Source organism: Salvelinus fontinalis, chromosome 37 (assembly GCF_029448725.1).
Source record: "Salvelinus fontinalis isolate EN_2023a chromosome 37, ASM2944872v1, whole genome shotgun sequence".
NCBI lineage: Eukaryota > Metazoa > Chordata > Actinopteri > Salmoniformes > Salmonidae > Salvelinus > Salvelinus fontinalis.
This window is the reverse complement of record NC_074701.1, coordinates 11,033,878-11,048,358: the sequence shown is the minus strand read 5'-3', so window position 1 is coordinate 11,048,358 and position 14,481 is coordinate 11,033,878. Positions and strand designations below refer to the sequence as shown.

The 14,481-nt window shown below is 42.0% G+C and overlaps 1 protein-coding gene across 2 annotated transcripts; it reads left to right on the top strand.

Annotated features, from left to right (window-relative positions):
• The first annotated feature begins 481 nt into the window (after positions 1–481).
• On the top strand, positions 482–9,254 carry LOC129836126 (molybdenum cofactor sulfurase-like). 2 transcript variants are annotated; one of them, XM_055901941.1, is made up of 15 exons: positions 482–902; positions 1,160–1,249; positions 2,792–2,858; positions 2,986–3,630; positions 3,780–3,856; positions 4,133–4,332; positions 4,532–4,648; positions 4,763–5,149; positions 5,387–5,549; positions 5,686–5,773; positions 6,547–6,671; positions 6,869–6,965; positions 7,172–7,310; positions 7,409–7,513; positions 7,828–9,254. In XM_055901941.1, the coding sequence occupies exons 1-15, from the start codon at positions 758–760 to the stop codon at positions 7,921–7,923; spliced, it is 2,541 nt and encodes an 846-aa protein (XP_055757916.1). In that variant the 5' UTR covers positions 482–757; the 3' UTR covers positions 7,924–9,254. The 2 variants fall into 2 exon arrangements, with proteins under 2 accessions (XP_055757916.1, XP_055757917.1); XM_055901942.1 differs by lacking the exons at positions 482–902; positions 1,160–1,249 and adding an exon at positions 1,713–2,587.
• The last annotated feature ends 5,227 nt before the right edge of the window (positions 9,255–14,481 follow it).

The window sequence follows — 14,481 nt, the reverse complement described above, 5'->3', positions numbered from 1 at the left end:
ACTGTAAGGTCTACACTTGTTGTATTCGGCGCATGTGACTAATACCATTTGATTTGATGCCTGAGGACAAACACTTTCCTCTAGGCTCAGATGAACGATATGACAGATAGGAGTGTCTAGAGTCAGCTACTATGCTCAGTAGGTTTCCATCTAAGTTGTCAATGCCAGGAGATCGATAACAATCATTTTTCCACCTCTCCCCCACACTAACTTAACAAAATTAAAACTTACAACGCTTTTCTTTCGTTATTTGTTTTGGAATGCATGAGTATGATGGCTCACCGTTCGTTGTGGCATTTCCTGCCTAAGTTTGCACACTGCCAATAAAGTAATAATTTAAATAATTGGTCTTGACTGAATAGGAGTTTTAATTGTTCTGGTTAACACACTAAATCATTGATAACAGCAACAGTATTTTATTTTCATTAGCCAGTAATGTGTTTTGCTCACTTATTGCCCCCTATTGACAGACTCAGTCCACTTCCATACGTACTGTAGTTGATGTTCTATTCCATTTCCTGCTATCCCAGTCATAGACCTAGTAATATCTCAGTCCCCTTATCTTGATCTGTTGAACGCGAGGTAAATCGTTAAGATACAAATGACTGTTACTGTCCGTTAGAGATGCAGTGTGGACTTAGAACTTTGTCAATGAGTAAGTGTTTGTCTTTTAGCTACCACTACTGTCATTCGACATGTGCAAGTTCAGTTGTAGACAGAACTTCAAAGTTACATTTTTAGGTAGGTAGACGCGAAAATGCCGCTGCAAGAGGCCACGGAGAAGGAATCGTTGAATTTTAATCAACTGTGCACGTTTGAGCACTTCGAGGAAGTTTGGAGTCATTACGGTTATAAGAGTGACTTCAAAGACGTAATAGAACGGGAGTTCTCAAGGACTAAAGGTACAGTACGTTTGCGTGGGGCTTCAGTCACAGCGCCAAACCTGTTTAAAGTTAGTAAATCAATTTATGCTGAATCATCGCAAACCGGTGCAGCATATTGTAACACAGGCCTACTGTATATGTTGTTGTGTCCTTATGGCAATACGTCTACTTACCACTAAGTGGTGCAAGTGTTGTTATTCGATGCACTTAAGTGATTATCCACAAAGAAACTCATTACTAAGATTTCTCAAATTCAAAAACCAACTTTTTGACAGGCATTACATACCTGGATCATGCTGGAACAACACTATACCCTGAGTCACTGGTGAGAGAATTCTATCAGGATATCTCCAGGAATGTATATGGTGAGTCTTTCCTCACATACCAAATATAATTAGGTTCAACGGATATAATGTGCTGAGTTGTTAAAAGTGTTGAAAAAAAGACATAATTCTATTAAAGGGGAAATCTGGAATTGCTACATACATTTTTGGACTGTTTATGTAAATGATGCCCTTGTTTTCATTAACGAGTTAAGTATTGGCCATTGCATGTCAATTGTATTACCATTCAAGCATATTAGTCATTTAGCAGATGCTGTTATCCTTAGCAACTTACAGGAGCAATTACAGTTAAGTGCCTTGCTCAAGGGCACATCGACAGATTCTTCACCTAGTCATCTCAGAGATTCGAACCAGCGACCTTTCAATTACTGGCCCTACGCTTTTAACTGCTAGGCCCTACGCTCTTTAACTCTGCCAAACTCAGATGTGTGAGTTTATGGGCGTTTTGCCCTGTGTTCAATTTTTTGTCCAAAATTTTTTTGTCAACTATTTTTCAGAATACACTTTTTAAATACTGAACTTTGTATCCAGTCTTCTTCATCACTTCCTGCACTGTAAATAAATGCCTCCTATTTTTGCACCTGAACCTCCTACTCTGAGACTGTTGTTGCTACTTATCAACTAAATAGGCTGCCGGGTCCTCTATTAACACATCATTTGACTCAATCGGAGGTGTACCTGTGGATGTATTTCAAGGCCTACCTTCAAACTCAGTGCCTCTTTGCTTGACATCATGTGAAAATCAAAATAAATCAGCGAAGACCTCAGAATTTTTGATTTCCACAAGTCTGGTTCATCCTTGGGAGAAATTTCCAAACGCCTGAAGGTACCACGTTCATCTGTACAAACAATAGTACGCAAGTATAAACACCATGGGACCACGCAGCCGCCATACCATTCAGGAAGGAGACACGTTCTGTCTCCTAGAGTTGAACGTACTTTGGTGTGAAAAGTGCAAATCAATCCCAGAACAATAGCAAAGGACCTTGTGAAGAAACAGGTACAAAAGTATCTATATCCACAGTAAAAAGAGTCCTATATTGACATAACCTGAAAGGCGACTCACCAAGGAAGAAGCTACTGCTCCAAAACCGGCATAAAAAAAGCCAGACTACGGTTTGCAACTGCACATGGGGACAAAGATCGTACTTTTTGGAGAAAAGTCCTCTGGTCTGATGAAACAAAAATAGAACTGTTTGGCCATATTGACCATCGTTATGTTTGGAGGAAAAAGGGGGATGCTTGCAAGCCGAAGAACACCATCCCAACCGTGAAGCACGGCTGTGGCAGCATCATGTTGTGGGGGTGCTTTGCTGCAGGAGGGACTGTTGCACTTCACAAAATAGATGGCATCATTAGGTAAGAAAATTCAAATAGTGGTGATCCTAACTGACCTAAAACAGGGAATTTTTACTAGGTTTAAATGTCAGGAATTGTGAAAAACAGAGTTTAAATGTATTTGGCTAAGGTGTATGTAAACGTCTGACTTCAATTGTGTGTATGAATACACCTGTATCCCGATTTTAATATATTCTTCTATTCTTTCAATATTTTTGTCTTTAGGCAACCCTCACAGCCATAACCCCAGCAGCAGACTGACGCATGACACAGTAGAGCATGTCAGATACAGGTAAGCCTCTCTTTTCACAGAAAGAATTACTCATCATTATTCCATCCGAATGAATGTGACTGTGTGAACACTTATTTATGCCCTGCTATTGAGGATATGTCCTGAACAGAAATGTATTTTCTTGCAGGATATTGCAGCATTTTAACACCACTCCTGAAAAATACTCTGTGATTTTCACCTCTGGCTGTACGGCAGCTCTCAAATTAGTCGCTGAGAGCTTTCCCTGGAGGCCTCCCACTGCTACGGAGCCAGCCAGTCAGTTCTGCTATCTGACTGATAACCATACCTCGGTGGTCGGCATAAGAGGAGTTACTTCAGCACTGGGTGTAGTTTCTCTACCTGTCTCCCCCGAGGAGATAGAGGCCAGAGCCAAAGATGTAGCCCAGAGTGAATGCAGAAGTGGCCAGACACCACACCTCTTCTGTTATCCAGCACAGAGCAATTTCTCTGGCAGAAAGTACTCCCTGGGGTACGTGAGGGGCATCCAGGCAAGGAAGCTCTACCCAGCGTGTGACAGCCAGGGCCGGTGGTTCGTCCTGCTGGATGCGGCCTCTTTTGCCAGCTGCTCTCCGTTGGATTTGCAGGAGCACCCAGCGGACTTTGTTCCCTTCTCCTTCTATAAGATGTTTGGCTTCCCCACAGGTTTAGGGGCTCTTCTGGTCCGGAATGATACAGCTGCCCTCCTAAGAAAAGCATACTTTGGTGGGGGGACAGCAGCGGCCTACCTAGCGGGGGAGAACTATTATGTGCCAACGCCAAATATGGCGAACCGGTAAACTATTCCATGAGCCTTGAAATGATATTATGGTTGTGAATGTACAAAAATTCTTTATGAAGTTGAATGAGCCTGGCTTAGAGAGGATAACATTGTATTGTTTGCTACGTTTTTTGTGATCAACCCTGTTTGTTTTCTGATTTAAGGTTTGAAGATGGCACGGTCTCTTTCCTGGACGTCATTGCTCTAAATCATAGTTTTGACGCTCTACACACACTCACAGGTATGTACATATGAATAATTTAAAGGCACGGTTGAAACGAAACGAAGTTGCTCATATAATGCATCAATATCATCTGCCATTACATTAAGTGTCAAAGTAAGACCTGTGCATTTAAAATAATTCAATTGGTTGAGTGGTTGTTCATTACATCAATATGACAGAAATCTTTTGAACATCAGTAAAGGATGGACCAATGTTCTACAGCGATTGAATTGAGTCAATAAAACCTTTTAAAACTATTGTAATGTAACCTTGTTTCCTTGTTTTCGCCTTCAGGAGGCATGGACAAGGTCCAGCTGCATACATTTGGTTTAGCACGCTATACTTACATGTTGCTGTCGAGCCTTTGCCATGGCAACGGACAACCAGTTGCTCAGATATACTCCGACAGCGAGTTTGAGAACCCGAGCACGCAGGGAGCCATCCTCAACTTCAACTTGACGGACTGTCACGGACAAATAGTTGGATACTCTCAGGTTCACTCAAATGAGCCTATTTGATTCACTGCGCCCTACAGTGTTTGTGTTTAGTAATTTCGCACATCCAAACATATGTGAAAGAGGAGTTTACCAAGTCAATTCATAATTAACATAGCCTGGGTATTATGAATGCCCCCCCCAAAAAATTCTGCTGATTGATTAACATTTCCAACCATTTTTCTTTTTCTCTTCTCAGGTGGACAAGCTGGCTAGTCTTTTCAATATCCATGTGCGGACAGGTTGCTTCTGCAACACAGGTGCCTGTCAGCTCTTCCTTGGCATCACCAATCAAGACGTGAAGAGCAACCTACAGGTGAGTCGTGGATTTGAGGTGTCGTTGCGCATGTGTTTGTGCAAAAGACGATAAAAGACGATAAAGATAATAATTCATCCTAATATACTGTTGTCCTCTCCTGTTTTCTTCAAGGCGGGTCATGTCTGTGGAGACGACATAGACCTGGTTGATGGTCGTCCAACAGGATCTGTGCGTGTGTCCTTCGGTTACATGTCAACCTTCCAGGACTGCCAAAACTTCTTGAATTTCGTGGTGGAGTGCTTTGTGGAGAAACCAGTTGAAGTGGACCAGGTGAAACTAGACAGACTGAAATCAAACACCTCTTCTAAAGGCTCCAGTCAGTGTCTGCTTACCAATGGGAAACCTAAACACATAGACAATAGAGAGCATGCCTCTACAGATCCAGTTGTGAACGAATATGGAGGCAAGGCCATCACCAAGGAAGCAAAGAGCCAAGGGAAGGCCCAGTATCTGACTAATATCTACATATATCCAATCAAATCCTGTGCAGCGGTTGAGGTTTGTGCACATTTCTCTTTCAGTATTGTTTTGCTCTCGTTAAATCGACAATGCAAATGATGATCATTCTCCAATACCCATGTTATGTTTGGATAAAAGTCACCTGTTGTTGGATATTTGTGGTAAGAATGACTTTCATCAACTAAACAGAATTACAATGTGTGTGCCTATCGGTATACTGTATCAATTGACTTGTTACTACTTCTGTGTTTTTAATTGTGATGTGTGTTTATGCAGGTGACTGACTGGCCAGTGGGCCCTCTGGGTCTGCTCCATGACCGGGGCTGGATGGTGGTGAATGGTAATGGAGTGTGTCTGAACCAAAAGAGAGAACCACGCCTATGCCTCATTCATCCGCAGATCTACCTGTCCTCGAACACACTGCTCCTGCAGGCCTCAGGTCAGACATTATAAATATATCGTCTTTTTTGTTGTTGTGACACTCCAGGAGTCTTTATTCAGCAGCAACCCTCACATATATTTCAGTAAGACATTGTTTTTAAAACTCTTCTAAAGGAGTTCCTCTTATCTTTCAGGAATGGACACTATTTCTGTCCCTTTGGAAAACCACAATACGCCACACCAGAGTCATGGGGTGTGTCAAAGCAAGGTGTGTGGTGACAGGTGAGTTTTTTTTATTTATAATAATAATGAAACTACTAGCTATGTCTTTGAAAGACATGTATGATCAGTGTCAGGAATGACATACAGTATTTGTTATGATCCATTTTTTTTTCATAATCATTGGTCGACCAGAAGTCTGCCACTTTGACTTCAGATGGTATAACAGATCACTTAAAATAAGTATACAGTGGCTTGCGAAAGTATTCACCCCCCCTTGGTGCTCCGTGAGATGTTCAAAGTTTCAAATATTTTTTTATAACCCAACCCTGATCTGTACTTCTACACAACTTTGTCCCTGACCTGTTTGGAGAGCTCCTTGGTGATGCCCCTTGCTAAGTGGTGTTGCAGACTTTGGAGCCTTTCAGAACAGGTGTGTATATATGCTGAGATCATGTGACACTTAGATTGCACACCGGTGGACTTTATTTAACTAATTATGTGGCTTCTGAAGGTAATTGGTTGCACCAGATCTTATTTAGGGGACTCATAGCAAAGGGGGTGAATACATATGCACGCACCACTTTTCAGTTTAAATTTTTTTAACTTGTTTGAAACAAGTTCCTTTTTAAAATTTTCACTTCACAAATTTGGACTATTTTGTGTATGTCCATTACATGAAATCCAAATAAAAATCCATTTAAATTACAGGTTGTAATGCAACAAAATAGGAAAAACGGCAAGGCGGATGAATACTTTTGAAAGGCACTGTATTTGACCATCACCTTGATTCAGAAATGTTGTAGTGGTTGTTATTGTATTCTCTCCTTCCCAAGGGTGCAAACAGTAGATTGTGGCGATGAAGCTGCATCATGGCTTTCAGAGTTCCTTGGACAGCCTTGTCGTCTGATAAGGCAAAGTCCTGATTTCATTCGCAACATGAAAAAGGGCCATGAAAAAGGTGAAAGGGAAATGTCCTTGGTAAACCTAAGTTCAGATACCATACTAGGGTATCCATCATAATGGTTTCTTCAGTAATTCCTATTGTCTGCAAAAATCTATTTTGTATGCATGAATGTTGGAATTTACTTTACCCCAATGGGATTTCTTTGCTCTCTTTAATTCATAATGATTTAGACTTTTTTGTCATTGCCCCAGGGGTCTCATCCACTGCCCTCTCCTTGGTGAATGAAGCCCAGTACTTAATGATCAACCATGCCAGTGTTGATTTGCTTCAGAGACACATCACCAGCAGGTATAGTATAACATGTTATTATGCCTACGGGACTCACACATTCCTGGTGGAGCACATTTGGAATTTGTGACATACTAAATTATACAGTATGTAGGCCTAGTGAATTACATGTACAAAGATCGTCATAGGTAAACCTTTTGCTATTGGTTAATGTGAGCCATCCTTTTTTCTTGTTCCTTGTGGTTTGTCTAATCACTACGGGACAGACAGGAATCTTCTGACCATCAGCCTCTTGACATCCATGAGCTTATCAGTCGGTTTCGTGCCAATTTAGTCATCTCTGGATTGGAGCCATTTGAGGAAGATGATTGGTCCCACTTGATTATTGGAAACACCCATTTCCAGGTGAGGATGCAAATTGGTTTTCATATATGGTGACACGTATTACTGAAATGGTAACAAAAATCTATAACTGCATCAACTCTTTGTGATATGACGTGAAGGTGGAAGGTCGCTGTGGCAGATGCCAGATGATCGGGGTTGATCAGAACACAGGAGCCAAGACCAAAGAGCCTCTTCTGTCTCTCTCTGCCTATCGCAAGGGGAAGGTCAGTGCGGGGGGGGGGGGGGTTGAGTTTTCAGATAGTCCCTATCCCATGACACGTTATCTGACTTACTACTGGGTCGACTGCATTTGCAACGGTCCGTGTCATTGACCTTAGACTAGAGGTAGGTAGAGTACATAAAAAACAAGAGCATTAACTGACAAGGAAACACACAGCAGAGTATTCAATATACAGTATCCCTTATCCGAGAAGGACCCCATTTTGGATACATTTTTAGGTTTGTTGTCTGTTGTTCTCACTACCATTCTGGCCATTCAGTGAGTATGCTGTAAATGTGTTGTGATTTTGTTTTTTAGGTGACCTTTGGTGTGTACCTTGTCCACCAATCACTGGATGGCTCTAATGCAACCCTATCTGTTGGCGCTCCTGTAATGCCTCAATGGTCAGGATAAGGTTACCATTTCCAGATGTTTTTATTTGTCTGCACTCAAAATTATTTTAAGAAAAAATGGTAACCGAACAATGTTAACTTAAGTGTTTGCATATTGTAGGAAGACAACCCAGGTAATCACAGAGCTCATACAGACCAAAGTGTAAATCAATTACTGTACCTTTTAGTTTACATGATTTTAATGTTTCGTAAATTAACACAAAAAAAAACAGTTTCTGTTGTCTTTGAATAACTGATTTGGTTGACTTTTTGTTTTAAATAAGTTGAGTGTGTTTGCCTTCCCAAATAACGTTTTTTATCTTTACCAGGGTGCCAACTTAAAAAGCAATCACACCGTTCTCGTCATGTTGCCATCCCCTCTGTTCCCGAACCCAGTTAGAAAGACTGGGGACTTGCCTTTTAAAATAATTGTATTAAATTCACTGGAGGACATTACTTTAGGAAAGTAATGCCTTCCCTTTTTTTGAACGTTCCACCATAAGCATCCTGCACCTGACCTAGGATTATGATGGGTTTTCCAACCACCTCACTCCCCGCTGTGTATCCCAGCTTCCTTGCACTTGGCTTCCCATTGATCCAAACCTGACTGAGTCCCGTGGCGGAGTCCCAGCTCCCACACAGAGACATCCACATGTTCTGCTTGCCTGGCAGCCCTGTGAATGCACTTCCCACATATCTGACAGGTAGCTCCATGGCACCATTGGACTCTTTGAACAATACAAAGTCATTGGTGCTTGTTGGAGTTGCCATGGAGAAGAGAGAACACCCTCTTGACATCTGTGAAATATATTTAAGAGGTTCATAATACAAACATTAGCTAGGCCTTGGAATTACATTATGCAGCTGAAATTAACTAAATGCTAAATATACATATTATTAACACCTTATTTACCAAGCACTACCACTGATAAAGCCAATAATAATTCCAAAGGTTTTTGACTGCTGCTCACATCATGGTATTTGCCAATATGCATTGCAAAGCTTTCTAATGTGAAATACAAAAACGTATGGAATATCACATTGATTACCTTAGACATACAGTCACAGAAGAATAGTTTTCTCACTTTTTGTCAGTAGCCTCACATGATCAATGTCAGACTCCTTTGGAAATGTGAACATTTTACCTGACAGAGAGGACATGGTAAATACTGGTAGCCTCTGTACGATGAACCAAATATTTACAGTACAATGTATGCTCTGATATAAATGTCAATGGCCTACAGGATGGAGATATATCTGAATAATTATCATATTTGCCATGTGGAGAGAGTGATGTCAAGCACCAACACCATTGAGAGAATGTATTCATTTTAATTAAGTATTTTAATTATTCATCTTTGCATTTATTGCCTTCATTTCTAACCTGTTTTCTCCAGAGCTTTTGGATATTTTGGCACCTACTTTCTGTCTCAGAAAAAGGATGCATACATAAAGAAATAGAATACATAGACAATATACATGTCACATGACAAACTTTAGGGCACATTGTAAACAGGACATGAAATTGAAGTACATTTATTTTTCTTAATAGAAAATTACATAAAAGAATACAAAATATACATTACATTATATTTACACATCTGTACACATATATAGTGCATTCGGAAAGGATTCAGACCCCTTTTTCCACATTTTGTCACATTACAGCCTTGTTCTATAATGACAAAGCAAAAGCAGGTTTTTATACAAAAAAGTCTTAAAAATAAGAAACAGAAATACGTTATTTACATACAGTACCAGTCAAAAGTTTGGACACACCTACTCAATCAAGGATTTTTACTATTTTCTACATTGTAGAATAATAGTGAAGACATGAAAACTATGAAATAACACATATGGAAACATATAGTAACCAAAAAAAGTGTTAATTAAGCAAATCTAAATATATTTCAGATTATTCAAAGTAGCCACCCTTTGCCTTGATGACAGCTTTGCACATTCTTGGCATTCTCTCAACCAGCTTCACCTGGAATGCTTTTCCAACAGTCTTGAAGGAGTTCCCACATATGCTGAGAACTTGTTGGCTGCTTTTCCATCACTCTGCGGTCCAACTCATACCAAACCATCTCAATTGGGTTGAGATCGGGTGATTGTGGCGGCCTCCTCATCTGATGCAGCCCTTACACAGCCTGTAGGTGTGTCATTGTCCTGTTGAAAAACAAATGATAGTCCCACTAAGCGCAAACCAGATGGGATGGCATATCGCTGCAGAATGATGTGGTAGACATCCTGGTTAAGTGTGCCTTGAATTCTAAATAAATCACAGTGTCACCAGCAAAGCACCCCCACACCATCACATCCTCCTCCTAATTCACGGTGGGAACCACGCATGCGGAGATAATCCGTTCACCTACTCTGCGTCTCATAAAGACACGGCGGTAGGAACCCAAAATCTCACATTTGGACTCATCATACCAAAGGACAGATTTCCACTGGTCTAATGTCCATTGCCTGTGCTTCTTGGCCCAAGCAAGTCTTTTCCACTTAGTGGTTTCTTTGCAGCAATTCGACCATTAAGGAATGATTCACGCAGTCTCCTCTGAACAGTTGAGATGTGTGTGTGTGTGTTACTTGAACTCTGTGAAGCATTTATTTGGCCTGTAATTTCTGAGGCTGGTAACTCTAATGAACTTATCGTCTGCAGCAGAGGTAATTCTGGAGATGTGTTGGGTCATTGTCCTGTTGAAAAACATTTATTTTTAAGTGTATTTTTTATTTCACCTTTATTTAACCAGGTAGGCCAGTTGAGAACAAGTTCTCATTTACAACTGCGACCTGGCCAAGATAAAGCAAAGCAGTGCGACAAAAACAGCAACACAAAGTTACACATGGGAAAAACAAATGTACAGAGAGATACTGGGGTGCAAAATAGCAACAAAAAAATAACAATGTGGGGATGAGGTGTGCTATTTACAGATGGGCTGTGTACAGGTACAGTGATCGATAAGCTGTTCTGACAGCTGATGCTTAAAGTTAGTGAGGGAGATATGTCTCCAGCTTCAGTGATTTTTGCAATTCGTTCCAGTCATTGGCAGCAGAGAACTGGAAGGAAAGGCGGCCAAGGGAGGAATAGGCTTTGTGGATGACCAGTGAAATATACCTGCTGAGGCACGTTCTACAGATGGGTGTTGCTATGGTGACTAGTGAGCTGAGATAAGGTGGGGCTTTACCTAGCAAAGACTTATATATGACCTGGAGCCAGTGGGTTTGGCAACGAATATGTAGCGAGGGCCAGCCAACGAGAGCATACAGGTTGCAGTGATGGGTAGTATATGGGGCTTTGGTGACAAAATGGATGGCACTGTGATAGACTGCATCCAATTTGCTAAGTAGAGTGTTGGAGGCTATTTTGTAAATGACATCGCCGAAGTCAAGGATCAGTAGGATAGTCAGTTTTACGAGGGCATGTTTGGCAGCATGAGTGAAGGAGGCTTTGTTGCGAAATAGGAAGCCGATTCTAGATTTAATTTTGGATTGGAGATGCTTAATGTGAGTCTGGAAGGAGAGTTTACAGTCTAACCAGACACCTAGGTATTTATAGTTGTCCACATAGTCTAAGTCAGAACTGTCCAGAGTAGTGATGCTAGGCGGGCGGGCAGGTGCGGGCAGCAATCGGTTGAAGAGCATGCATTTAGTTTTACAAGCATTTAAGAGCAGTTGGAGGCCACGGAAGGGGTGTTGTATGGCATTGAAATTCGTTTGGAGGTTTGTTAACACAGTGTCCAACTCTATCAGAGAAGTAGTTGGTGAACCAGGCGAGGCAGTCATTTGAGAAACCAAGGCTATTGAGTCTGCTGATAAGAATGTAGTGATTGACGGAGTCGAAAGCCTTGGCCAGGTCAATGAAAACGACTGCATAGTACTGTCTTTTATCTATGGCGGTTATGATATTGTTTAGGACTTTGAGCGTGGCTGAGGTGCGCCCATGACTAGCTCGGAAACCGGATTGCATAGTGGAGAAGGTAACGTGGGATTCAAAATGGTCGGTGATCTGTTTGTTCACTTGGCTTTCGAAGACTTTAGAAGGGCAGGGCAGGATGGATAGTTTGGGTCTCCCCCTTTGAAGAGGGGGATTACCGCAGCAGCTTTCCAATCTTTAGGGATCTCAGACGATACGAAAGAGAGGTTGAACAGGCTAGTAATAGGGGTTGCAACCATTTCGGTGGATAATTTTAGAAAGAGAGGGTCCAGATTGTCTAGCCCAGATGATTTGTAGGGATCCAGATTTTGCAGCTCTTTCAGAACATCAGCTATATGGATTTGGGTGCAGGAAAAGCGGGGTCTATAAGGGGGTCTATAACAAGCGGCAACAGTGAAAGACTTATTAATGGAAAGGTGGATTTTTAAAAGTAGAAGCTCGACCTGTTTGGGCTCAGACCTGGATAGTATGATAGAACTCTGCAGGCTTTCTCTGCAGTAGATTGCAACTCCACCTCCTTTGGCAGTTCTATCTTGACGGAAAATGTTGTAGTTGGAAATTTCTGAATTTTTGGTGGACTTCCTAATCCAGGATTCAGACACGGCTAGGACATCAGGGTTGGCGGAGTGTGCTAAAGCAATGAATAAAGCAAACTTAGAGAGGAGGCTTCTGATGTTAACATGCATGAAACCAAGGCTTTTACGGTTACAGAATTCAACAAATGAGAGCGCCTGGGGAATAGGTGTGATGCTGAGGGCTACAGGGCCTGAGTTAACCTCTACATCACTAGAGGAACAGAGGAGGAGTAGGATAAGGGCACTGCTAAAGGCTATAAGAACTGGTCATCTAGTGCGTTGGGAACAGAGAATAAAAGGGGCAGATTTCTGGGCGTGGTAGAATAGATTCAGGTCATAATGTACAGACAAGGGTATGGTAGGATGTGAGTACAGTGGGGGTAAACCTAGGCATTGAGTGACGATGAGAGAGCTTGCATCTCTGGAGACACCAGCTAAGCCAGGTGAGGTCTCCCATGTGTGGGGTCTGTGACAAAAGAGCTATCTAAGGCATATTGAGCTGGACTAGGGGCTCTACAGTGAAATAAAACAATAATTAACCGAATTAACATAGTAGCGACAGAAAGCTAGCGGGCCGGGGCTACCGGATGGGTGACATCGCAACGGAAAAGCCTGTTGAAACCACATCGGATGATTACGTCGGCAGACCAGTCATGATGGATCGGCGGGGCTCCGTGTCGGCAATAAAGGGCCCAGGCCAATTGGCAAAAGAGTTATTGTAGCCCACGAATTAGCGGGTATACCTCTTCAGCTACCCGGGAGATGGGCCTAGCTCGAGGCTAGCTCAAGGCTAACTGGTGCTTGCTTTGGGACAGAGGCGTTAGCTAGTGGTAGCCACTCGGTTGCAGCTAGCTAGCTGCGATTATCCGATGTAATGGCCCAGAGCTTGCGTCAGGAATCCGGCGATGTGGTGGAGAAAAGCAGTCCGATATGCTCTGGGTTGATATTGCGCTATGCAGACTGGCAGGTATTGACCGAGCTAAAGCTGGCTGGTGTCCGAGCTAAAGGTGAAGACCGCTAGCCATGGTTAACAGTGACTATTAGCACGTAGCTAGTTAGTTGGCTAGCCTCTGATGGAGGTTCCAGTTATAACGTATAAAAATAGCAGATCTGTACCACATTGGGTGAGGCGGGTTGCAGGAAAGTATATTTAGATCGTAGGTAGAAAGTGGGATTCAAATATATGAAAAAAACGATAAAACCGACAATTTACATGGGACAAGACAAACACACGTCCGACTGCTACGCCATCTTGGATGCTAGTTAAGTGATAGTACCACTAAGCCAAAACCAGATGGGATGGCGTATCGCTGCAGAATGCTGCGGTAGCCATGTTGGTTAAGAGTGCCTTTGAATTCTAAATAAATCACAGACAGTGTCACAAGCAAAGTACCCCCACACCATAACACCTCTACCTCCATGCTTTACAGTGGGAAATATACATGCGGAGATCATCCCTCACAAATACACTGTGGTTGAAACCAAAAATGTCCAATTTGGACTCCAGACCAAAGAACAAATTTCCACCAGTCTAATGTCCATTGTTCATGTTTCTTGGCCCAAGTAAGTCTCTTCTTATTGGTGTCTTTTAGTAGTGGTTTCTTTGCAGCAATTCGACCACGAAGGGCTGATTCACACAGTCTCCTCTGAACAGTTGATGTTGAGGTGTGTATGTTACTTGAACTCTGTGAAGCATTTATTTGGGCTGCAATTTCTGAGGCTGGTAACTCTAATGAACGTATCCTCTGCTGCATAGGTAACTCTGGGTCTTCCTTCCCTGTGGCGGTCCTCATGAGAGCCAGTTTCATCATAGCGCTTGATGGTTTTTGCGACTGCACTTGAAGAAACTTTCAGTTCTTGACATTTTCTGGATTGACTGACCTTCATGTCTTAAAGTAATGATGGACTGTCATTTCTCTTTGCTTATTTGACCTGTTCTTACCATAATATGGACTTGGTCTTTTACCAAAGGGCTATCTTCTGTATACCACCCCTACCTTGTCACATCACAACTGATTGACTCAAACGCATTAAGAAGGAAAGAAATTCCACAAATGAACTTTTA

Coding starts and splice junctions, on each gene's coding strand:
- LOC129836126 (XM_055901941.1), top strand. CDS start 758: ATGCCGCTGCAAGAGGCCACGGAGAAGGAATCGTTGAATTTTAATCAA. Junction 903..1,159: donor GGAGTTCTCAAGGACTAAAG/GTACAGTACGTT, acceptor ACTTTTTGACAG/GCATTACATACCTGGATCAT. Junction 7,311..7,408: donor TTGGAAACACCCATTTCCAG/GTGAGGATGCAA, acceptor TATGACGTGAAG/GTGGAAGGTCGCTGTGGCAG.